The sequence below is a fragment of the Eriocheir sinensis genome, chromosome 10 (genome assembly GCF_024679095.1).
Source record: "Eriocheir sinensis breed Jianghai 21 chromosome 10, ASM2467909v1, whole genome shotgun sequence".
NCBI lineage: Eukaryota > Metazoa > Arthropoda > Malacostraca > Decapoda > Varunidae > Eriocheir > Eriocheir sinensis.
This window is the reverse complement of record NC_066518.1, coordinates 8,390,088-8,411,202: the sequence shown is the minus strand read 5'-3', so window position 1 is coordinate 8,411,202 and position 21,115 is coordinate 8,390,088. Positions and strand designations below refer to the sequence as shown.

The 21,115-nt window shown below is 45.6% G+C and overlaps 3 protein-coding genes across 11 annotated transcripts in view; all 3 read right to left on the bottom strand.

The window, feature by feature from the left end:
* Nucleotides 1-1,978, bottom strand: part of LOC126996549 (uncharacterized) — a 30,305-nt gene extending 28,327 nt beyond the window's left edge. Inside the window, exon 1 of the mRNA XM_050857107.1 lies at nt 1,686-1,978. The gene's annotated coding sequence lies outside the window, so the exon portion shown is untranslated. The remainder of the gene's footprint in view (nt 1-1,685) is intronic.
* A 6,303-nt stretch (nt 1,979-8,281) lies between these two features.
* On the bottom strand, nt 8,282-13,293 carry LOC126996546 (isatin hydrolase-like). 5 transcript variants are annotated; one of them, XM_050857099.1, is made up of 6 exons: nt 13,055-13,293; nt 10,921-11,103; nt 10,011-10,135; nt 9,466-9,672; nt 8,948-9,135; nt 8,282-8,728 (listed from the first exon to the last, which is right to left on the bottom strand). In XM_050857099.1, the coding sequence occupies exons 1-6, from the start codon at nt 13,276-13,278 to the stop codon at nt 8,513-8,515; spliced, it is 1,143 nt and encodes a 380-aa protein (XP_050713056.1). In that variant the 5' UTR covers nt 13,279-13,293; the 3' UTR covers nt 8,282-8,512. The 5 variants fall into 5 exon arrangements, with proteins under 5 accessions (XP_050713056.1, XP_050713060.1, XP_050713059.1 ...); XM_050857103.1 differs by lacking the exon at nt 13,055-13,293 and adding an exon at nt 11,777-11,951; XM_050857102.1 differs by lacking the exon at nt 13,055-13,293 and adding an exon at nt 11,800-11,930.
* A 1,148-nt stretch (nt 13,294-14,441) lies between these two features.
* On the bottom strand, nt 14,442-19,801 carry LOC126996692 (uncharacterized). Of its 5 annotated transcripts, none has more exons than XM_050857447.1 (6): nt 18,995-19,270; nt 18,340-18,477; nt 17,650-17,832; nt 16,737-16,858; nt 15,565-15,725; nt 14,442-15,364 (listed from the first exon to the last, which is right to left on the bottom strand). In XM_050857447.1, exons 2-6 carry the CDS (start codon nt 18,393-18,395, stop codon nt 15,248-15,250), a joined length of 639 nt encoding a protein of 212 aa, XP_050713404.1. In that variant the 5' UTR covers nt 18,396-18,477; nt 18,995-19,270; the 3' UTR covers nt 14,442-15,247. The 5 variants fall into 5 exon arrangements, 4 of the variants coding, with proteins under 4 accessions (XP_050713404.1, XP_050713406.1, XP_050713407.1 ...); XM_050857449.1 differs by having other exon boundaries at nt 17,650-17,785; XR_007751366.1 differs by having other exon boundaries at nt 16,301-17,832; nt 18,995-19,801.
* Between the last annotated feature and the right edge of the window lie 1,314 nt (nt 19,802-21,115).

The following is a 21,115-nucleotide window of genomic DNA, read 5'->3' as shown; positions in this document are numbered from 1 at the left end:
TCGTGTAAAAACTATCACTAGGATCACAAAATAGTCCATGAAAATCCCAACAAATTCCACGAGAGGCTTTTCAGGCAGGATATACTGGTGCCAATACGTTTTCGAAGACGGGCTTAATGCGATTGGCACGAATTTAGCCTTCACTGGTAGCCTGGAAACATATGGTCCCAGGTCTTTCGCTGCCTCTGTGGTGGATAGTGGAGTGTTTCCCATGTGGTATTGGTGTGCTGGATATCCCTTCACTGGTAGCCTGGAAACATATGCTCCCAGGTCTTTCGCTGCCTCTGTGGTGGATAGTGGAGTGTTTCCCATGTGTTGTTGGTGTGCTGGATATCCCTTCACCGGTAGCCTGGTAACATATGCTCCCAGATCTTTCGCTGCCTCTGTGGTGGATAGTGGAGTGTTTCCCATGTGTTATTGGTGTGCTGGATATTCCTTCACTGGTAGCCTGGAAACATACACTCCCAGGTCTTTCTCTGCCTCTGTGGTGGATAGTGGAGTGTTTCCCATGTGGTATTGGTGTGCTGAATATCCCTTCACTGGTAGTCTGGAAACATACACTCCCAGGTCTTTCGCTGCCTCTGTGGTGGATAGTGGAGTGTTTGCCATGTGGTATTGGTGTGCTGGATATCCCTTCACTGGTAGCCTGGAAACATATGCTCCCAGGTCTTTCGCTGCCCCTGTGGTGGATGGTGGAGTGTTTCCCATGTGGTACTGGTATGCTGGATATCCCCTCCGAAGGTGCTATATTTTCTTCACTGAATTGTAGCAGCCACTTTTTTGTTCCATTCCTGTAGCTTGATGAGGTCTGACTGTAGGAAATCCGCAGTCAAAGGGTTAAGACCTGCTATCATGGGGCTTAGATGGTATGACAAGTATAGGCGTAGTTGTGAAAAATGTGAGGGCGAAAGGCGAAGGCGTTTTCTTGATCTCTGCCAAGGTCGAGTCTCACCCCTGACATCATTATTTTTTCATCTATCGATTGTGGGGGCGTAGATTTTGTGGTATTGTTGATGTTTTACTGGTTTTCTGTTTGTTGATGCTTTGTTTTGATCATTTGTTATTGCAACACTGATCTAAAATTATGTGCAACCGTTTCGAAGGACGTCGCATCTTCAGTTAATACGTCCTTTAAATTGTAAGTATACCAAACCTATAATAATCTGGCAATCTATGGAGTGCAGGGGAGTACAGTAGAGTCTAATATACGTCGACGAGAGGAAACTGCTGATGCTAATGATGAAATAAAGTCGAATATTTTCTTTGAACCAAAACGACAAGAGAACGCTGCTGATTTAAGTTGTGTGTCATGAGCGACTTTCTGCCGACGGCGCGAGAGAAGAAGTTAAAAGTGTTAAGTCAGTACCAAGCTGTCCTTTGCGTGGGCGCGGTCACTGCCCTTCCCTACGTGCCTTCCCGAGTCAGTCAGTCAGCTAGTCAGGGGGTCGACAGGGCACACACTCAGCTCTTTTATGTTGATTTCTTGAGTGGCGGCACGTTTTTGTGTCGCGACTGACCCCCCATAAACCGACCTTGTCACCGGCGTCTTTGAGATAAATAAAAAAAAGTGTACTGCTGGCTCATTTTAAAGATTTTTTGGTTCATGTCGAAAGGGGAAGAAGAAGCACACAATAAAACGTTCAGTATGGCATAGCAAACAAACTAATCCTTTTCGTGATCCGTACCTGCACTCGAGAGTAATTCCAGGTCACATCGGCTTGGGTGGCTTGGGACGAGGCGTGGTAGTATTCGTATTTTCCAGCAGACAGCAAAATTAGATCACTGGAGGGGCGAGACAGATGATCGGCTGCAGTCAACACCAAGGCACTCCACCGTGAGTCTCCTTCAGTCCACCCTCCTCGCACTCCTTTATTTCTCTCTCACGCTGCTCGACCGTCTCGCGCAACACCACCAGTCCGCCAACCACCCTCCAACCTGCAGCCAGAGACACTGAGCAACGCGCTACGCCTCCACGTTACTGACCCGTTCCAGCCTTTCCTCGTGGGCGGAGCAAGAGGACGTGGGCCGTAACGGGAAGATAACAACGCTCCCCCTCCCCCACTTCTCTTAGAGCACCGTCTGCCCATAAAGATGCTCGCTTGCTGAGGCTGAGCGTGTAATGAAAACAAAAGCCGTGTGGTTGGTTACATGTTGATATTGATGCTTCCCATTGAGAAATCTAGGTTAGGTATTTAGGTGTGGCGTGTGTATGTGTTTGTGAGTGTGTGTGTGTGTGTTGCAAGGGCGTGGGTGTTTGTTTTGTTTTCATGTCGAGTGTGATGATAAAAACGTTGTGGTTGCGTGTGTGAGAGGAGATAGAGTGGGGCGTGTGCATGGGTGTGTATGGGGATGGATGTGTAAGGGGATGATTTTGTGTTTGTGTGCAATAAGTGTGGATGGCTGTTTTGTATGCTTGTTGTGTATAGGATGAAGAAAAAGCCTGTGTGTTGGAGGAATAGTGTGTGACATGTGAGTGTATAGTGTTTATGTGTAAAGGTGATGGCTGTGTGTGTGGGTGTGCGGGGGTGTGGGTGTGCCGAGATGGGGGTGGGGGTAGAAGAGTGAGTGAAGGCTGTGCGTAGGTGTGTGAGAATGAGCTTGTGGGCGAGAGTGGGCAAGAAAATGTGAGTGTAAGATATTCTTTTCTGGAATCTGATCTTGATATGCATATATTTGCACGACGGAGGAAAAGCTTGGAGTGTGAATGTGTGAATCTCCTGTGCCCCCCCCCCCCTTTCTCTCTCTCTCTCTCTCTCTCTCTCTCTCTCTCTCTCTCTCTCTCTCTCTCTCTCTCTCTCTCTCTCTCTCTCTCTCTCTCTCTCTCTCTCTCTCTCTCTCTCTCTCTCTCTCTCTCTCTCTCTCTCTCTCTCACACACACACACACACACTATTTTCTTTGCTGAGAGTGAAACCTTAAACACAAACTTTCGACGTTAAACAGTTTGCGTTAATAATAATACACACACTTTCTCTCCCGGAACAACGGCTAGCATGCCATTCTTACACACACACACACACACACACACACACACACACACACACACACACACACACACACACATATACACACAGACAAATGCATAAGGTATAATCAAAATGCACTTGTAATGTTTTTTTTTTTTTATAGAACATCTGTATTCTGTTTGTTTTTCATTGGTGAGTTATATAGCAAGTTAGTTATTTAAACCTCAAAGCCTTCAACAGGATGGAAGTTTTTACGATGTGTCGGTGTGTGTGTGTGACCAATACCTTCGTTATTACCGTGTGTTCTTAGTTGTTGTTGCTAGTGCCTTGTTTATCCGTCCCTTTATTTTTTTTTTTCGACATTCTGATTGCACGGGCTAAACAGAGTAATAGACGGAGACTGCCCTCATATTTGTTTGTTTTTCTGCGCGCGCGCGCGTGTGTGTGTGTGTGTGTGTGTGTGTGTGTGTGTGTGTGTGTGTGTGTGTGTGTGTGCTTGATGTATGTATTTTTGCATTTAAAATATGACGACTTTCTTTTAGGTTTGATCCATGCAAGGTATAGTTGGTATGGGTCTGACGGTGCAACGTTCCGATCAACTTGTTCTCTCTCAATTAAAAGTGTTTTCAGAACGTGTTTTAGTTTCATCATTATTTTTATCATTAGTAGAGGTAAAGTTGGAGGCATATAAGCTATAGCTGCCCGTGACCTCGATGCTCATCTCCGTCCCATTAGCCCTTGAGCCTGTAGTAGGTAAAAAAAAAAAAATGCCTAGAGACAGAGAGCCAGTGTGATATCTGGGTTTCCACAATTTATCTTCCCCACGTTTCTCCAGGTACCCATTCATTGACCAGCCCGAAAGGGAGAACTGCACGCCGACTGCCCGTTAGTATTATTATTTGTGATAACTGGTTTATAATTGTTTTCACTCCTGTTAATTATTGTCATTATTACCTCCGCCAACGAAGTTGGAAGGAGGTTATATTTTCGGTACGGTCAGTATGTTTATTTATTTGTTTGTTTGTTCGTGAGCAGTCTCCTGTGCACAATTTTGCGGATATCACAACCAATTTTTCAGGGAAGCCTTGTGTCCATCCAGAATAGAACCCATTATTTTTTTTTGTCAAAGGCCAAAGGTCAAGGTTAAGGTCAAGGTCGCACAAAACGTCAGATAGGCCATAACTTCGGTTCTCGTATTCTCATATTTTAGCTCATGGAAAGACGCACCTTGCATGGCCTTGACCTTGACCTTTGACCTTGACCTCGAAAAGTTCGCCCAAGGTCAATGTTTCCCCCAAAAATAGAACTTCATCAAATTTCGAAACAAAAGCTTCCATATGATGCACCTTGCATGGCCTTGACCTTGACCTTTGAACTTGACCTCGAAAAGTTCGTCCAAGGTCAAAGTTTCCGAAAAAATAGAATTTCATCAAATTTCTTAAACAGATGCTTGCATATGATGCATAGGATCACAGTTGATGCCCATATCAATTTTCAGGACGATCTTTGGCGGAGGTGTACACTCTCCGAGTGCTATGCGTCTAGTTTTTATTACTACTACTACTACTACTACTACTACTACTACTACAACTACTGTAGTGCCCCGTCTCGCTGGTCGCAGGTTCGATCCCCGGCGCCGTTTTAGCCGTTTCAAATTACTCCCTGTTTCAGAAGACTCCCCCAGTCAGATGAAACTAGGTTCAGTCGACTCCCCGTCACTTGAAACTAGTTTCAGACGACTCTCCACCCGTTTGAAATGACTCCGCAGTCGAATGAACCTAGTTTGAAGTGACTCCACAGAAGAATGAACCTACTGTACATAGGTTCAGTCGACTTAAAACTGGTTTCAGACGACTCCCCACCCGTTTGAAATGACTCTGTAGTCGAATGAACCTTGTTTGAAGTTTTTTGGTGTTTCTGAATCTAACTAGAGTGTTTGACGTTTCGCTTCCTGTTTTCTTTATACTTTACTGGTGAAACACCTGTGCAGCTCACAACTGCCTTATCAGTCACTTCCTTGCTACACCATAAACGCAGATCATCAACGCGTTTACACCATGGAGTTCTCTATTGAAATGGACGAGGTGGAAGAGTTTCTGCGGCTAAAAAAATATCCAGTGCATGTTGGATACGACAAGGGAAAAAAAGCAAATTTTCGAAGGAAGTGTCGGGCATTCGTTATCCAAGACGACTGTCTAAAACTTGTCCATAAGCCGAACAGGAGAGCCTTAACAGGTGAGTAGTTTGTTCGTGTAGAAACGAAAAGCGAAATGGTGTAATGGCCTATAGTTTAATATTTTTTATATAAGATTGCAGAAGTTCGCTTCCTTCGGGTGATTAAGGATCGCCAATACCAGTTCGACATTGTGTTGGTCAATCACCGAGGAGCTGGTGACAGCGACGAAGCTGTTGCTTTAGGAGGCCACGTTGGCAAGGATAAGGTCATCGATCGCATAATGCAAAGATGCTGGTGGCGCAACGTTACATCTGATACAGTTGAAACCATCAAAACTTGCTCACGATGCCAAAAAGCCAGCACTGTGTTCAAGAAAGTGGACCCGAAACTGCACAGTTTCCCAATTAAGCCTCGAAACATGTACCAAATTGGCACAGCCATGGTCATTGACAACGTGAGTTTTGTTTTACACAATTTGTATTTAAGTACAATACTACTATTGTTTTTTATACTATTTATACTTTTATGTAAGTTAATTTTGGCATGCTTACAACGGTGTCCCGTACGAGGACATTATCTGTCGTCATGGATGTGTTGCCATACAGATCAATGACCAGGGCAGAGAGTTTGTGAACTTAGTCTCAGCAGAGCTCCACACGCTCACAGGAACAACGCAAAGAATCACATCTGCTTATCATCCTCAAGTATTTATCATAATATTATAATGATTATATTTGTTTGTTTGTGCTTATTCTTTCCTCTGTTTGAACGCAATGCCCTATTTTGGCATTTTGATCTTGTTGAAAAAATACCTATATATTTTTCCAACAAAAATACCGATTTGTTAATTTCAGGCCAATGGATTAGTAGCAACCAAACAGTTCAAAATCTTCTCCTTCGAACTCCGAGTGATCGACATTAAAACCGGGACAAATGTTTGCACGGCGTCTTATTTGCACTGATGCAGGTAATATCAGGGTAAACCTGTGAGTTCTTGTCGAAACGTCTGTGTGTACTGTTATTAGTTTTTGAATTGCATTGTTTCTTTTTTTAGATCTACAGTCCAGGCCTCCACGAGGTTTTCACCATTTAAGATGTTATATGGCCGAGAGCCTGTCCTTCCCATCGATGTGGACCACGAGTTCGCTGACTGCACCTCCGATCCTGACGATCCTGAATTTGAGGAGTCGGACCTCCATTCTACACTCTCAAAGCTCGAAATATTGCAGGCTACACATGTATAGTATCTTTATCCATACATAATGTAATATTTATATACACTAATCGATAATAATATCATGTTACTACAAGAGTATTTCATATCTTACAGGATGTTGTTTTCAAGAAAACGGATGCTCAGGCAAAACAGCAAGCTGATTTTGCAAAGAGGCGATACAAACAAAAGAATTTCATCGTGGGTGACGAGGTGTTGCGTTACAACCTCCGCAGAGCCGACAGAAAAGGAGGCAAGCAAACCGATCCATGGGATGGTCCCTACGAGGTGGCTCAAGCTTGCGAGAAGGGGCTATACTCTCTCATTAATTCATCCACGAAAGTCACCCTCAAGACGAAAGTGAACGAATGCAACCTGAAGCCCTTCTTCGGACGCACTCCAGAAGCTTTACCACCGACTCCCTCATTTACGTCATCTCCGCCATCTGCAAGTGTCCAAATAGTCGGGGTTCAGCAAGAGGAGATTACTTACAAGTTCTCGCCATTGACGGTTGCAACGCAGCGAGCAATCTGCAACAACTCTGGTGGACGTCTGGTATTCAAGAAAATATCAGGTCCATCCGGAAAAAAAATAAGACCCTCAAAAACACCAACGAACATCTTGCCGTTAAAACAATTGAAGGTGACGGAAATTGTCTTTTCCGTGCATTGTCATATGCCATCACTGGAGAAGAGGACCAACACGACGTTGCCAGAAGCTTGATATGTGATTTCATTGCCAGCACTGAAAACATCAAAGTTGAATCAGTGCGTCAGAATAAAGTGTGGGGAACAACAACAGAGAGCAGCCAACATGTTCCATGTGAATGTATGTGTGTGGGCAAAGTTCCGTTCTATGTACACATGGCATATACATAGGCCGAAATGCAGAGAAGTAGTAAACGAGTCCGTGTACCTCGACAATAAAGCAGGCAACCATTTTAATGTAGTTATTCGTGTGTAATGTGCACATGATTAGTGACTAGCTTTTGGATGGGAGACAACATTAATGTACTGTAGTGTGATTACTGATTAGTTTTTGTATAGTAGTCAACATCAATAAATCTTTTTTATCCAATAATGTGAGTCATTTCAACCTGATGGGGAGTCATATGAAACCAATTTCAGTTGACTGGGGAGTGCTATCTAATTAGTTTCAATTGACTAGGAAGTGCTTTAAGATAGTTTCAAGAGACTCCGGGAGTCATGTCTAGGGGGAGTATCCTGAAACGTCTACACCGGCAAAACCTTTCCTTGTCTGGATTAATTTCTCGTGTTTCGTTACACGCAGTGGCCGCGTGGGAGTGTAGAAAAGATTAAATTCTGGCATTTCACTACCCTCACAACAGCCTATTTATTATATTTTTCAATTGTTCTATCCACAACCCTTCATCTGCTTGACATCCCCTCCTATCCTATTCCAGAGATTTGTCCCCACGCAAGAGGGAAGATGAGCCTTGGTCTGGTGGCGGTCTTTCAGGTAGATAAATGTTAAACTTAATTGTTACCTTGCATCCTTCCTCCCCGCGGTTCACTTCTCGCCCACTCCGTCTTCCTGTTTCTTGCCACCTATCCTTCCTCTTAGCGGTCTCTTTCTGGGTATTTTTCTTTATTAGATCGGTAACTCCTGTTACACTTTATGTGAACTATATTAAATTTTAATTTCCCAAAGTTACTCAGAACGTGAATTAGTTTCTTATGGTTAGACCTTTACATTAAACGTTTTCTTTGAGGTACACGAAAGGTAAGCTCTTTTATATTATATTTTGCTGTTCTGTTGAGAGGAGAGAGAGAGAGCACATCTATCTTCTCCACATCCCTCGTGGCGAAAGGACGGATCTCATGATTCTCATCACACATAAATTATGAATCAGTAAATCATTTAATGAACTGATGTGTTTGATCACTAGGCCTAGAATAAATTATGTATGTCACAGAAGTTTTATTAACTAGAATATTGAGGGACAAAACAATTACAATAAAAGCTAAGTGGAAGTGACACATGAAAGAAAATATGTAGGTACTACAGCTATGCTGTCATACTAAAACTTTATGCCCATCGATCAAAACGCTCACTCGTAAAAGAGATACTAGAAATTAATGAGTGAAGGTGTCATATCAGTGCCAACACACGAGGGCGCCGCTGTACCACTCCCTCGCTCAGTGTGCGCGGCGGGGGATCAACAACAGCCCCACTCCCACCAGCAGCAGCTGCGCCTGGGCGTGCAGACCCATGGCCGCCGAGTCAACGTGTTGGCGGTGCATGGGCATCCCCACTGGCTCGTCCGACATCTCGGCGATAATGCGTGCCGGGGCGCCACTGCCGCCGCCGATCCTCATGGGCATGACGGTGACCAGGAAGTTGTGAGGCGGCAGCTGAGGGAGGAGGAGGAAAAAGGTCTGCATGTGGTTGTTACCTTTTTCGTCATTGCTACTCATACAACAATCATCTGAATAATCACGCTACTGAGTGGACTACGTGATATATTCCTGGTCAACCAAGCGATTCAAAATGTCTCCACGTCGCTTTTGCAACTTCATGCATAAAAATCAATTTCGTAAACTTGACGGTTGTGTGTGGCGTGGGCGCCTCACCTTGTCCAGGTTGTTCATGTTCTCCATGCCGTACAAGTTGCGGGAGTACAAGGCGTTATGGGCCTTGTAGTGGGTGGAGTTGCCCACGTCCACGGAGATGGTGTCGATGCCCACGCCCACCACTCCTGTGACGTGGCCGTGGCGGGAGCCGTGCGTGGCCAGCCATGTGGCGGCTTCCTCGCTCAGACCTGTAGAGGAGGAGGGCTATTTCAGAGGACAGAGGACAGGGCGAGGGAGGATAGGCGGGAGGAAGTAAAGCCGCCGGCAAAGGAGAAGAAATTGTGACAGTGCCGGGTGAGAAGAGGTGACGGACATGCTATCTAAACATTGGTCTTTTCCCCTAAGCAACAGCTCGTGCCTCCCTTGGAAAACTCGTAATTCTAGAAACTGTTGGAGCACACGAGTGGTGTTTTCATTCATACTGAAGGAAAACTGAACACTTTTCCTAGAGAAATTTGTATTTTGAAAAAACTGTATGTGATGTAAATGTTGAGAATAACAAACAGCCTGCCACTCACCGGGGAAGTTGTTTTTCCGTTCTGCGTCGAGTCCTGAGTAGTCAGCAATGTCGTGGCTCTTCGCGCCCCACCCAGTACGGAGAAGGACCACCGAGAAGTCAGGAATGACTCCGTAGCGGTTCTCCCACGCCTCCAGCTCCTCCACGGGGATGGCATAATTCCTCTCTTTGGAAGCTGCGGCGGCCTGGGACACGTCGATCAGAACACCTGTGGGAAGCAGCGAGCGTTTCAAGAGAGAAAAGCATAAAACATGTGGATCCTAAAATGCCACTACCTGACAGCCCTGCATTCCCTTAACCGGCATGGCACTCCCCATAGCGCCCATTCCTTTGCCACTAACCTGACTTTCCCTATTTGTGTCAATCCAGAGATGTCATCCACTGGCTGCTCGATTCAAACTATAATGTCCCTATTACAGTGAACCTACACTCCACGGCCATGACATCGCTGAGGCTCCCACCATAATATATTGTCCCATGCAGTCTTCCCGCCCATCCTCTCAGCAGTACATCCCTACACGTGGCATCCCTACCTCCTCCACTCACCTGGCACCCTCCACATATGCTCCAGGGGAATTTCATCCAAAGCCCATGTGTCTCGTGCAAAGTGAATGGGAGCGTCGACGTGGGTCCCTGAGTGTTCCGATGTGCAGAACTCGTTCAGCACAACCCTGCAAGGCCGCCGCCACGCCGTGTCCACCGAGGTAAAGAGGAAGGTAGAGAAGCATTGTTAGCCATGTGGTGGGGATGTCAGTATGTAGTAAAGTGAGATAATTTTTGTTTTAAATGTCATGCATATGTAAATAGTCATTGTCCCTGAAAGAGTTGTAAAAGTTCTAGAATCATTCTGTGAGCCGGTTGGATCTGGTCAAGGTTTTGGAAACACGTGCATCCTTCCTTTATCATTTGTTTTGAGGTTGTTTGTGGTGTCAACACTTATGATAGTGAAACGAGGATGAGAAGTGAAGATTGTCACGTGAATTATCAACATCCCTGCGCTGCCTACCGACCACCGCCACTATTCGGGCGAGACGGGAAAAGGAAGTGGAGTTTGGTAATTTCACCTTTTCGTCTTTGTTGAAGCGTATCCGTATAACCTTGACTGAGACTGCCATTCCCGCTCCCACGGACAACAGTGGAAGGCGAGCTTGATATCGTGTATGACCTGATGAGTGGTGAATGTGAAGTGAGGGAGAATGATGATGACTACGTTTATCTTAAAGAGGCACTCGACTTTTTCCTGTTTTCTTATAAACCTTGCTGATATGATCTTAGTGTTATGTCTCATATTACCCATCCTTGTCATATTTAAAGTGATAAAAATTTTTTTTGGTAATGATGATGATGTAGCATTTTACTCGATTAGGAAGAAACACACACACACACACACACACACACACACACACACACACACACACACACACACACACACACACACACCGATCAGATCACTTGCCATATCCCCAGTTCGTTGATGCCGTTTTTCAAGACGGTCATGTTGAAGGGACGCAGCTTGGGCGAGGTGGGGGCATCCTTGTTGTAGGTGTAGGACAGCTCCACCAGGCGGGGGGCGGCGGGGGGCGCGGCCAGGAGCAAGAGCACCAGCGACAGAAGGGCGGACAAGATGCCGGTCATAATGCTGTAGGGTATAATGAAAATTAGTGAAATATGAGGAGGCACAGAAAGAGGCAAGGCAGCTCTCATCTTTCAGTTACCGCATTGTTACTCTCCCATACTCCTATTTCGTACACTGTGTTTATGTTGTACTTCACTCCATTATCTCCTCCCTCCTCCGGTTTCCCGTCTCGCCTTTTCATCGCCGCCGAGGACACCGCCATCGTGCAGGAGGAAGTAAACACACCCACCACCAATTCGGCAGCTCACAATGACACTCGCATCAGTCACTTGTCGCTCGCTGACATGTGCACGCAACACACGCGGTAAGACTCTATATCCGCTGAGGTTCTTGGTCACGCACAAGCCACAGACACACGGATATAATTCACACCGAAACTTGTTAAAAAAAATTATGTTCACTGATGTTATATTCTGTCGTTATTGAGGTGGGAGATATTTTCTTTGCCAACTGTACTAGCGGCCACACGTGTCACTTCCCTTCTGCACGACACACCACTTTTCACCACATCTCAAAACTGATTCAAAAAGTTTGTTCGTTTTGATCTGTCGTTTATAAGGTGGCAGATATTTTCTTGACCAACTGTTCTATACAAGAAATACTGGACACATCTCATTCCCCTCCCGCACAACCACATCGCTTTAAACGCCACATCTGACTAAGTGGTGTTCATTACGGGGACACATATGAATGACTCTCTTGCGCGTTACGTAAACACGCTTTCCACACTCTCCTCACTGTACACACTCTCCCATCCAAGCCGTTTGGCGTAAGATAAAAGAGTGAGCGAGTCGTCAGGCGTATCTCCGGGCAGATCGCTGTGGCCCTTCTGTATCTGGTGAAGGACACATTCCTGGGAACATTTTAAGCCTCGCGAACTCAAGACCTGCGATGCTGGAGTGTTAGGGTTATAAAGGTGTTGTCTAGTGTTGTGTTAGGCTGGTGGAGAATGTGTGTGTGTGTGTGTGTGTGTGTGTGTGTGTGTGTGTGTGTGCATTTATTGTGTGCATGTGTATGCATGTATAACTTTACCTGCCAGTCACGTTCTTGGAAGCGAGAAAAATACCTGTTTTTTTATGAATCGACGTTGTTACTTTTTTGTTTGTCTGTTTGTGTGTCTGTAGGGGGGTGGGGGGGAGTGTGTGTGTGTGTTGCAGAAATACATAATCATTTCTGTGTGTAGGTTCGGGCGTATAGAAAGAGTGTACTAGCCAGTTGCATTCGAAGAGAAAAATAAAAGTTACACATCGGTATTGTCTTTATTTATTTCACTGCAATTAGTTGTAGTACCTTGCGGCCCACTCTCATGCCCATCAGTGTTCGAAGCCATACAGATAAGGGAAGCGCCACGGTCCCCACAACAACTAAAATGTATGTAGGAATTTGGTTCAGCGTCGTGTTTCATTCAGTGATCTACTATTAAAAGATTGTGTGTTCTATTCCATTATGAAATCCCTTTAGGTCCATTTTTTTAATCTCCTGCTCACTTACTTTTGGTCGTGGACTGGGTGTTTAAATTGCTCTTTTCTTTTAGGGGCCCATTTACACAAGTTTTTACGATAGGCCTTTCTTTTTGTGTTGTATGTGCAGCCTCTTCGTTTCTCCCGCTGAGTTTCCATCCATATTGCTGGAGGCTGATATGATCTAAGATGACACGCACGTTTTCAGTTTGGAGAGACGGGACGAAACAATTACGTATAGCTTCATGAAACTACAAAGACAATGCGCAAAATGCAAGCAATGCAAGGAGTATAAAGGAAAACACACACACACACACACACACACACACACACACACACACACACACACACACACACACACACACACATATTAACACTAACACAAAATTTGAGAAAAAAACTAGCATGCCGCAATAGACTGTAATTCACTTACTTTGAAGGTGAGGAGAAAAAGACTCCTCATTAGTTAAATACACGTTGCTAAAACAGCATACCTTTGAAAGTACAATATGGATGTGGAGGAGTGACGTGTGGTCCCTACAGAGGCCAGGATGATACTAAAAACGCAAGGACACCGACACCGAGACCGGGCGCCGGAGTCCTCCTGGCGGTACTCCTGGGACTCCCCGCTCCTAGGCGGGAGGGTCTTGGGACGGAGAGGTGGGGGTGGGTCAGCGAGTTTGAAGCGGGAGGGAATGTAGGGTGTTGGCGAGACCATTAATGTGTGGGTGAGCACTGAGTAGCCAGCTGTTTGTTGCCAAGACAATAAGGAAAACGTTTCCAGTAATGCCGATCTTTCCAAGATTCATGTTACCCTTGTTTCTTTTATCGAAGTCGATGCTGGAGTCAGCTGGCTTGGTTTGTGTCGTTCATAATCTTCAGATAATCGACAGCCGTTAAGTAAAGTATGCGTTCGCAAAAACACCATTAGGACAGTGATTTACTTGCCTCTTAACTCTTTGGCTTATCAGCTCGGATAGAAACAGTCATCGATAAAATCACTGAGATGGAATGTGGTCGGCCACCACAAGAAAACGCTCTGGGTCGTGCTGGGAAACTGCCGATGGGCCTAAAGGCATCTCTACGTAGGACCGCTCTCGGTCCCCTACTTCTTACATTCTATATCATTTGTTTTTCCTTTCACTCATCCTTCACGCACTGTATCGAACAACCTTGCCTAAGGTCTAGAGGAGACTTTACCGTCACCCTTGCTCATTGTCTTCCCACATTCGACAGTCATGCCCCCAGAGGAAAGAATGATTTTTCAAATTATCCTGATTTTTAAATAGGCATATATCGACAGTAAATATATGGAGGAGGAATGTCACCCGCACTGTGATTAATTCCTGTCGGTTATATGATTAAGTCATCTTGTGATCTTCCTTATTTTCATGCTTCTCTCCTGATTATTTATTTATTTTTTTCCTGTTTGTCACCAGTGCTTGAGAGGAAAGTGATGAGTGCGTGGCAGGACTTAATTAATTACATTATTATCATCATCATGACACACGCACTCACACAGACACACACTAGCAAACAATAACACACACACACACACACACACACACACACACACACACACACACACACACCAGCTGCCTTCCCTCCCTTCACCCTTGTTAATATCGTGATTTCATTGTCTAGTGTTCGTAAGGCTTTTGAATCCTTCCTCTGGTAGGCGTGACCAGGATCCATACGAGAGACGTTCTCTTGTATCCCTACAAAGAATAATTTCACTTTATATCCATTTACACATTCATATATTTGAGTTTTTATTTGGTGACTCAGAATTGGTTAAGTATAGCGTGCATAGACGGAAGAGGAGCTTTTATAGATTTCAGGTTTTAGATATTTTGCTTGAAAGCGTAAAGAAAATTCACATTAGGATCAGGAATTTTATTGAACAAATATATATAATAATTACAAGATGAGGACAGTTTGGAGTAAAGAATAAGAGCACTCGTGCGTGGTGGCAACGAATAACAATCACTGTATCGGACTCACGAAACGGAAAAGATCGCGGAAGAAGTGTAATAGAGTGAGTAAAGTATTCATAACCCAAGATGAGGATGTCAAGACTCAAGAACCAAGAACATGGCAAGAGAGAATTACATGCGCGCATCACAATGCACAAAAGATAACAAAAAAAGTAAAGAAAGAAATTTACACTCACTAAAAAAGAAAATACACCGGCACGCAAGGAAACTTCTCGTGGACAAAATGCAATGAACAGTGACTAGAACAAGGTGTTGCCAGCCAAGGGAACACCACACCCAGACGACCAGATCTTGCCCGCCCCTCGAGGTGTGGTGGGTTAGCCCATTCTGCTCCGCCCCCATCACCACCACCACCGCCGCCGCTAACTGGCACCACCACCACTTCGTTCGACACCACCACCGCCAACAACACAATCTCTGCTACCACCACTTTTTTTTGCCCCCAGCAACACTACCATCACCACCGCAAGTAGTACCACCACTGCCACTACTGCTAACCGCCACCATCACAGTCAACACCACCACTACCACCGCCAGCATCACCATCACCAACCCTCTTATCTTTGTCTCTCGAACTTCCGCATTCCCCACCTCTCCTACCACCACACGTCTCACCTGTTTCCACACCCTCCACCACCACCACCGCCACACAGCCGACACAACCAGCACACCGCGTAGCCTTGTGGAGTTTTAGTCGTGCTGGTCAGGCACGACGAGGGTGCCGGGCTCGTCCAGCCCCTCGGGAGTGACGCTGCCCCCGCCGCCCATCAGGGACATCACGTCGACCAGGAAGCTGGGGGTCGCCAGCTAGGGAGGGAGCGAAGAGTTCTCTGGTCAACACATGTGCTTGCGTGTTTGCATATATATAACAATATAAGTTCACAATTTTGAGTGTAATATCAGAGCTTTATAACAGTAGTATTTATAAAAGTAAAGGTCTGCTATAATATATATGGTTTACGAGCTAACTGTTGCGTCGTGGCAGGTGTGGTAATTTAAGTGTTCACCTGGGGTAGGTTGGCCGCGTCTTTCATAGCGTGCATGCTGACGGAGCACTGGGCTGGGCGGGCTTCGGTGTGGGTGGAGTTTTCAACATCCACAACGCCTGCACTGTGGGCACGACGGACGCTCTGAGTAGTCAGCCACATGACGGTCTCCTGGCTCAGACCTGTAGGAGGAACACACTGCTCAAGTGAAGGAAGGAAACGAAGAAGGAAGGGAGGGATGGAGGGAGCTAAGGTAGGAGGAAAGGCTGGAGGACACCTCGGGAAGGGTGATGTGGGTGACGGGTCTGGACTTTGGGGGAGGGAATAAATGGCTTCAGGTGTGCTGGTGTCCCTTGGTCTAAACACGGCCTATCACCTAACATGCAGGAAATCAATTTTCGAAGCACTGACAATGTGTGGCACGCTTTGCAACGATTACCTATTCCCGAGTCCGAGAGTTGAGTCTGGAGTGGACCTGCCAGCTCCAGCTCAGTGTTGGCTGGTCGATAACAGGGGACCAGGAGACATTTGCTAAGAGGCTTATTTTTAAACATGCTCGATCATAGTCATGCCACAATGCTTGATTGTCCTACACGAATTTTTACTTCACTGGCATGCCAAACATGCGAACTGACCTTTAATCCTTTATATTCATAAAACACTTCGCAACACATTTCCCAGAAGAGAGAGTCGGAGAAACATAAAGACTGAAATGTCAGCCCCAAACCAACCCGCCACCCTCAGGGAAGTTGAGTACCCCATCGTGGCTGTCCTCAGTAGTCAGCGAGGTCGTGGCTCCTGGCGCTCCAGTCGATGCGAAGGACCAGCACGCCGACAATAGTGGCTCTGTGGTGGTACTCCTGCGCCTGCCGCTCATTCCCGGGGATGGCGAAGTTCCCCTCTGGACGTGTCGACGGCCTCGGAGACGCTGGCGAGCATTTCTGTGAAAGGTCGTGTGTGTGTGTGTGTGTGTGCGCGTATGTGTGCGTGCGTGTGCGAGTACGCGCGCGCGCGCGCGTGTGTGTGTGTGTGTGTGTGTGTGTGTGTGTATGCGTTACGAGTGGAAAGCGTTAAGAGCACAAGGAGCCTTGAGACAGGCAATGGGGAAGCACTACTAACCCACCTAGAGTATTGCCCTCACCCTCACTTTGTCCATCACCCACATGTCACTCCCCTGAGCCCCGTCCACCCACCTGGAACCGGCCAGAGCTCCCCCAGCGGAAAAGCGTCCATGGCCCACTTCCCTCGTGCGAAGCGGACGGGGGCACCGACATGGGGACCGCAAGGTTCCGTCGAAAACTTAGTCTCCTCCGTCCTGCCCAGCGGACGTCACACCCAGAGGCACGGGAGAGAGCAGCACAACGTTACTGGCGTGGTGGTGTTTGCGCACAAGGAATATCATAAGGCTGAAATATTGCAGTATCTTGAGCAAAACGAAAGTGTCACAAAATTCCCAAAGCACAACAAAGAAACACAGGAAGTCGTGGCAGCGCAGGTTGCACTTGAATCATGGAAACAGTCACGTGAAGGAATTGCCGTGAACGAAGAATACAGGAATGTCGTGTTGACGGGGTCGCCTCTCCCTCGTCAGAGAACATGAGAAATGGCGAAGAGTCGTGGGATGAATGGGGGACTCAGGAAGCAATTCACTTTTATAACAGCCACTTGAATGAAATTTCTGGTGAATGAAAAGTCTACAATCTGCTCCTCCTTTTCTCCTCCATTCTGCTCCATCGACAAGCAATGTTTCTCTTCCCTCCCTCTGCCTCCCTGTCCTCCCCTCTCTACAATGGTTCTCCGTCTGGAATAACACCCTCCCAGGAATCAATAGCTTTTCGTCACTGCACATTTCCGGTTGAGTCGGATCACACTGGTTGACTGGTAATGTGTACCCGTGTTCTTGGACATGAATTATGGAGCCAAATGGATTGGAGGGAAATGCCGTGACCCTTGGCGTGCGGGAACGCGCCTGTGGGGTACATGAGTCAGTGGTGTTCCTGTGTTATGGGGAGGCGGCTGACGGATGTGTCTTTATTAGTTGGAAATATCTGAGATAAATTAAAAAAAGACAACCTATACACATAAGATCATAGATAGTCCACTTGCCAAAATCCGAGTTGGTCAGGGCCATTTTGCAAGAGAGTCGCACTGAAGGGCCGAGGATCTAGCGTCGTAGGGTCGTCCACAATATAAGTAAAAGGAGGCTCCAGCAGGCACGGAACGGCGGGCAGGGTTACCGCCACTAGCAGAAGGGCGAAGTGCGGGCAGCAGTAGAAAGTTTCGACCATCCTGCCGAGGGGCAGCGGAGGAAGCCGCCACAGGAGGGAAGACAACGAGTGTTAGTGTCAGCATGCAATGTTTATAAACATTCCACGAGCGTGGTTGTGTGATTTTGTTTGTATTGTGTGCTCGCTGGACCCTCTCTCTCCTCTCTCCCACTCCCTTCACCCTCTCCACCCTCCCCCTTTCTGCTCTGCTAGAAATGTTCCCTTTTGATGAAATCAATAAAGGCTCCGGCATCGGTGTCCATTTACAGACAAAGTCATATCATATGACGCTGTATTAAGGTATTCAAGATGCAATCCAAATTTGATGTTTTCAAACGAAAAATGTAACACATTCCCTGGACATAGTGAGCCTCGGCATGACAGAATAAGAACTGCGTCTTATTTAAGCTATGAAATGAAAAGTCCCATTTCCTCCAACCCGAAAAAGTTTTGCAAATAAGATTATAACAGTTAATGTGTCATCAGCCACTACTGATAAGTATGCTAAGGTGCCCGTCGCCTCACTCACCCATTCCCGAAGATTTTTTTGAGTGAATTTCCATTGAAACTCCATTCCCATACCATTATGATGCGATGCTTCCGTCCCGAAGAGCTTCGAGTCGTAGGAAGCAGGCAAAACAGCAATGGAACCTTTTCCAGTGACCGCCTGTCGATGAAGTTCGGGGAATAGAGATATCGATTAGACTTCATTCTTTGATAGGGAGCAATAAAGCATGAAAATTTAGAGCTATTTATAGTCTTGTGCAACTGGGCCGTGAGAAGGGACAAATGCAGGTGTTAAGTCCAGAGGATGTTACTATGAGCAGTGATAATGCTGATAACAATGGATGAATCGAGCGAGTGGAGGTGGGGGGGGCGGATTAGACCAGCAGGAACTGGATAAAGGGCAAGCGTATACGACGCAGCGTGCTTGACTCCTTTGTTAAGTACGGTGGATGTCAGGATCTGCGTGCGGGTGATTTTAAAAGGAACGAACCACTGAAGTACGTCCATTAGTGCATTATAGTGCTCATTAAAGATTCATATTTAGCAGTTTCTCTTCAGTCACATCAAAGTCGTGATCAGACAACTGCGTCAAATTTGCACACACACACACACACACACACACACACACACACACACACACACACACATGCACGCACACACACACTCGGCGTACTGACCGATATAAGGCAAAGCTGAGGCGTGGGTCAGCGCGAGCTATGGTCGTGTTCACAGAGTCTGCACCTCCCACAGACTGACGTCCGCCTTTGGACGCACGTGTCCCGCCGCCGCCGCCGCCAGGACTGCGCACGCAAAATGTCAAACGAAAAAAAATATCCACACGCAAACATTCTTTTAAGTGTACATGTCTCTTTTTGCACAAAGTGGTAGATCTAAGACGCTTACCATAATTAATATAATTGATGTGAAAATGCTTGTTAATGAAAAATACTCAATATGAAAAGAAAAAAAGGTTTCCAGAAGGGCCATGATACCCCCCTCCTAACAAGAATTTCGATCGCAGAAAGGTGACGAGTCAGTATTAGGCAGACGAGTCAGTGTTAGGCAGACTGTTCCTGACCTAACTAGTGCAACAGCTGAGCGAGCAAAGGTGTTGGTAACCTCGTGTATTGATGAAGATCATGACTTGCTTTCTGTGGATCAGAATTAATGAGTAAGAGGCAACAATACAGTTATTTTAATGAATATTATAGGAATAATTTAATTTAACTTAGTAAGATAAATACTTCAGTGTTTGGGGTTTTAGAGAGACCGTATTTATTTCTGCTGGGAGGCTATTTCTTGAGCTTGGTGTTATGTATGCGCTGCCATGACATCAGCAAACCTGTAGCTTCAAGTTATTTTTCATTATCTTGGGTGTAAACAAACACCCACCCAAATGTTTACAAGGGTAGGTCACCTGACATCTGTGCACACCTGTTGATTTTCACTGAAGTTGGCTGTGGCTCAGCCACGCGGCCGCCTGCATGAAGAAACAACATTATAACCCAGACAAGGGTTGGGTAACACCAAGCAGTGTCCTTCCCCCACTTAAGGAGGCGTTAACTCAAGGACAGCTGTCCTCCCACATAATAATTATTGTAAGAACAATAATAATAATAATAATAATGATAATAATAATAATAATAATAATATCTCGGATCTTCGTTGATAACACGTGATCACGTGAATAATTTCGTTTTCCGTATCCATAAATCAAGATTGTAAAACTGAGATTGGAGTGTTCATGGCGTCGTTCTTTGAGCTGTTGCCGAGAATTACTTAAAAACATGCTTGTTGACACAGCAAGAATAAATTTTAATAAAAAACAGATGTCGTGCTAAATGACAAACAACATTAATTTTACAACACACTGGAAACTTGAGCGTCCAGCACAGCGGGGCAAGGCGGCGCAGTGAAGGGGCTCCAGGTTGTCAAAAATTCATGACGAGTCGCCGCCGATGCGGGCTGGTGTCAAGGTATGTGCTGGTGTTACCTTTGTGCACGTCTCCTGCATGTTAATTTTAATGTTATACCCGCCGAGCCATGTTTTATGCAGCTGTAAGGTCATGACGATGTTAAGCGAATTAGGCTACAGTGGCATAAGTATTTTATCATTCACAAGACTCAACAGGGCAAAAGCGTTCCGGCATGTCCTCGATTTTTCATTCATGTTATAGATAATCATTAACGACTTGTTTCTATATATGTAATGGTTTACATAAGGACCTTGTCTACTCCTATGCATTTTTTTTATATGTTGGTCTCTTATTTCTCAAGTGTGTCGAGAGAAAGGTGAGGGTTGGGTAGGTTTGGTTCGGAAGGTAAAATTCAAGAATGAGAATTATAAAAGTAGCTTTTTTTTATTTTGTTTGGATGTGTGCATGATACTGTTTCTTGTGTGTTCTTTGGCGTCCTTCCATCACTGCCCCCTCCTCCTCCCCGCCCCGCCCCGCCCTGTCACATAGTGCAGCCCACTCTCCTGCGCCCTTGTTGCCACTCATGACTTCCGCCTCACTGAATGAGAATGAAGAGGCTTAATAAACTTGTGTGTGTGTGTGTGTGTGTGTGTGTGTGTGTGTGTGTGTGTGTGTGTGTGTGTGTGATGTGATTGCACCCTTTGATTTCTTTTAATAAGTTATTTTCATCTTTGTTGCCATACTCCAAAATTTTCCTTCGAAAGAGCTAAAGGTGCACTGGGCTTCAGCAAGAGAGATAAATAATGATAATAATAATAATTATAAGGAAATAATAATTGTAATCATAGTAATGATAAAGATGATAACTTGTTAATCTTTATG

Bases quoted from the DNA above. Each gene is read 5' to 3' on its own strand.
- LOC126996546 (XM_050857099.1), bottom strand. From the start codon at position 13,278: ATGGTCTCGCCAACACCCTACATTCCCTCCCGCTTCAAACTCGCTGAC. The intron at 10,136-10,920 runs GCAAGTGATCTG...GCGGCCTTGCAG, and splicing joins ATCAACGAACTGGGGATATG to GGTTGTGCTGAACGAGTTCT. The intron at 9,136-9,465 runs GTGAGTGGCAGG...CCTCCTCTACAG, and splicing joins ACGGAAAAACAACTTCCCCG to GTCTGAGCGAGGAAGCCGCC.
- LOC126996692 (XM_050857447.1), bottom strand. From the start codon at position 18,395: ATGGTATGGGAATGGAGTTTCAATGGAAATTCACTCAAAAAAATCTTC. The intron at 15,726-16,736 runs GTGGGTGGACGG...TTCCTCCTACAG, and splicing joins GGAGCTCTGGCCGGTTCCAG to GTCTGAGCCAGGAGACCGTC. The intron at 15,365-15,564 runs GTGAACACTTAA...CTCCCTCCCTAG, and splicing joins ACGCGGCCAACCTACCCCAG to CTGGCGACCCCCAGCTTCCT.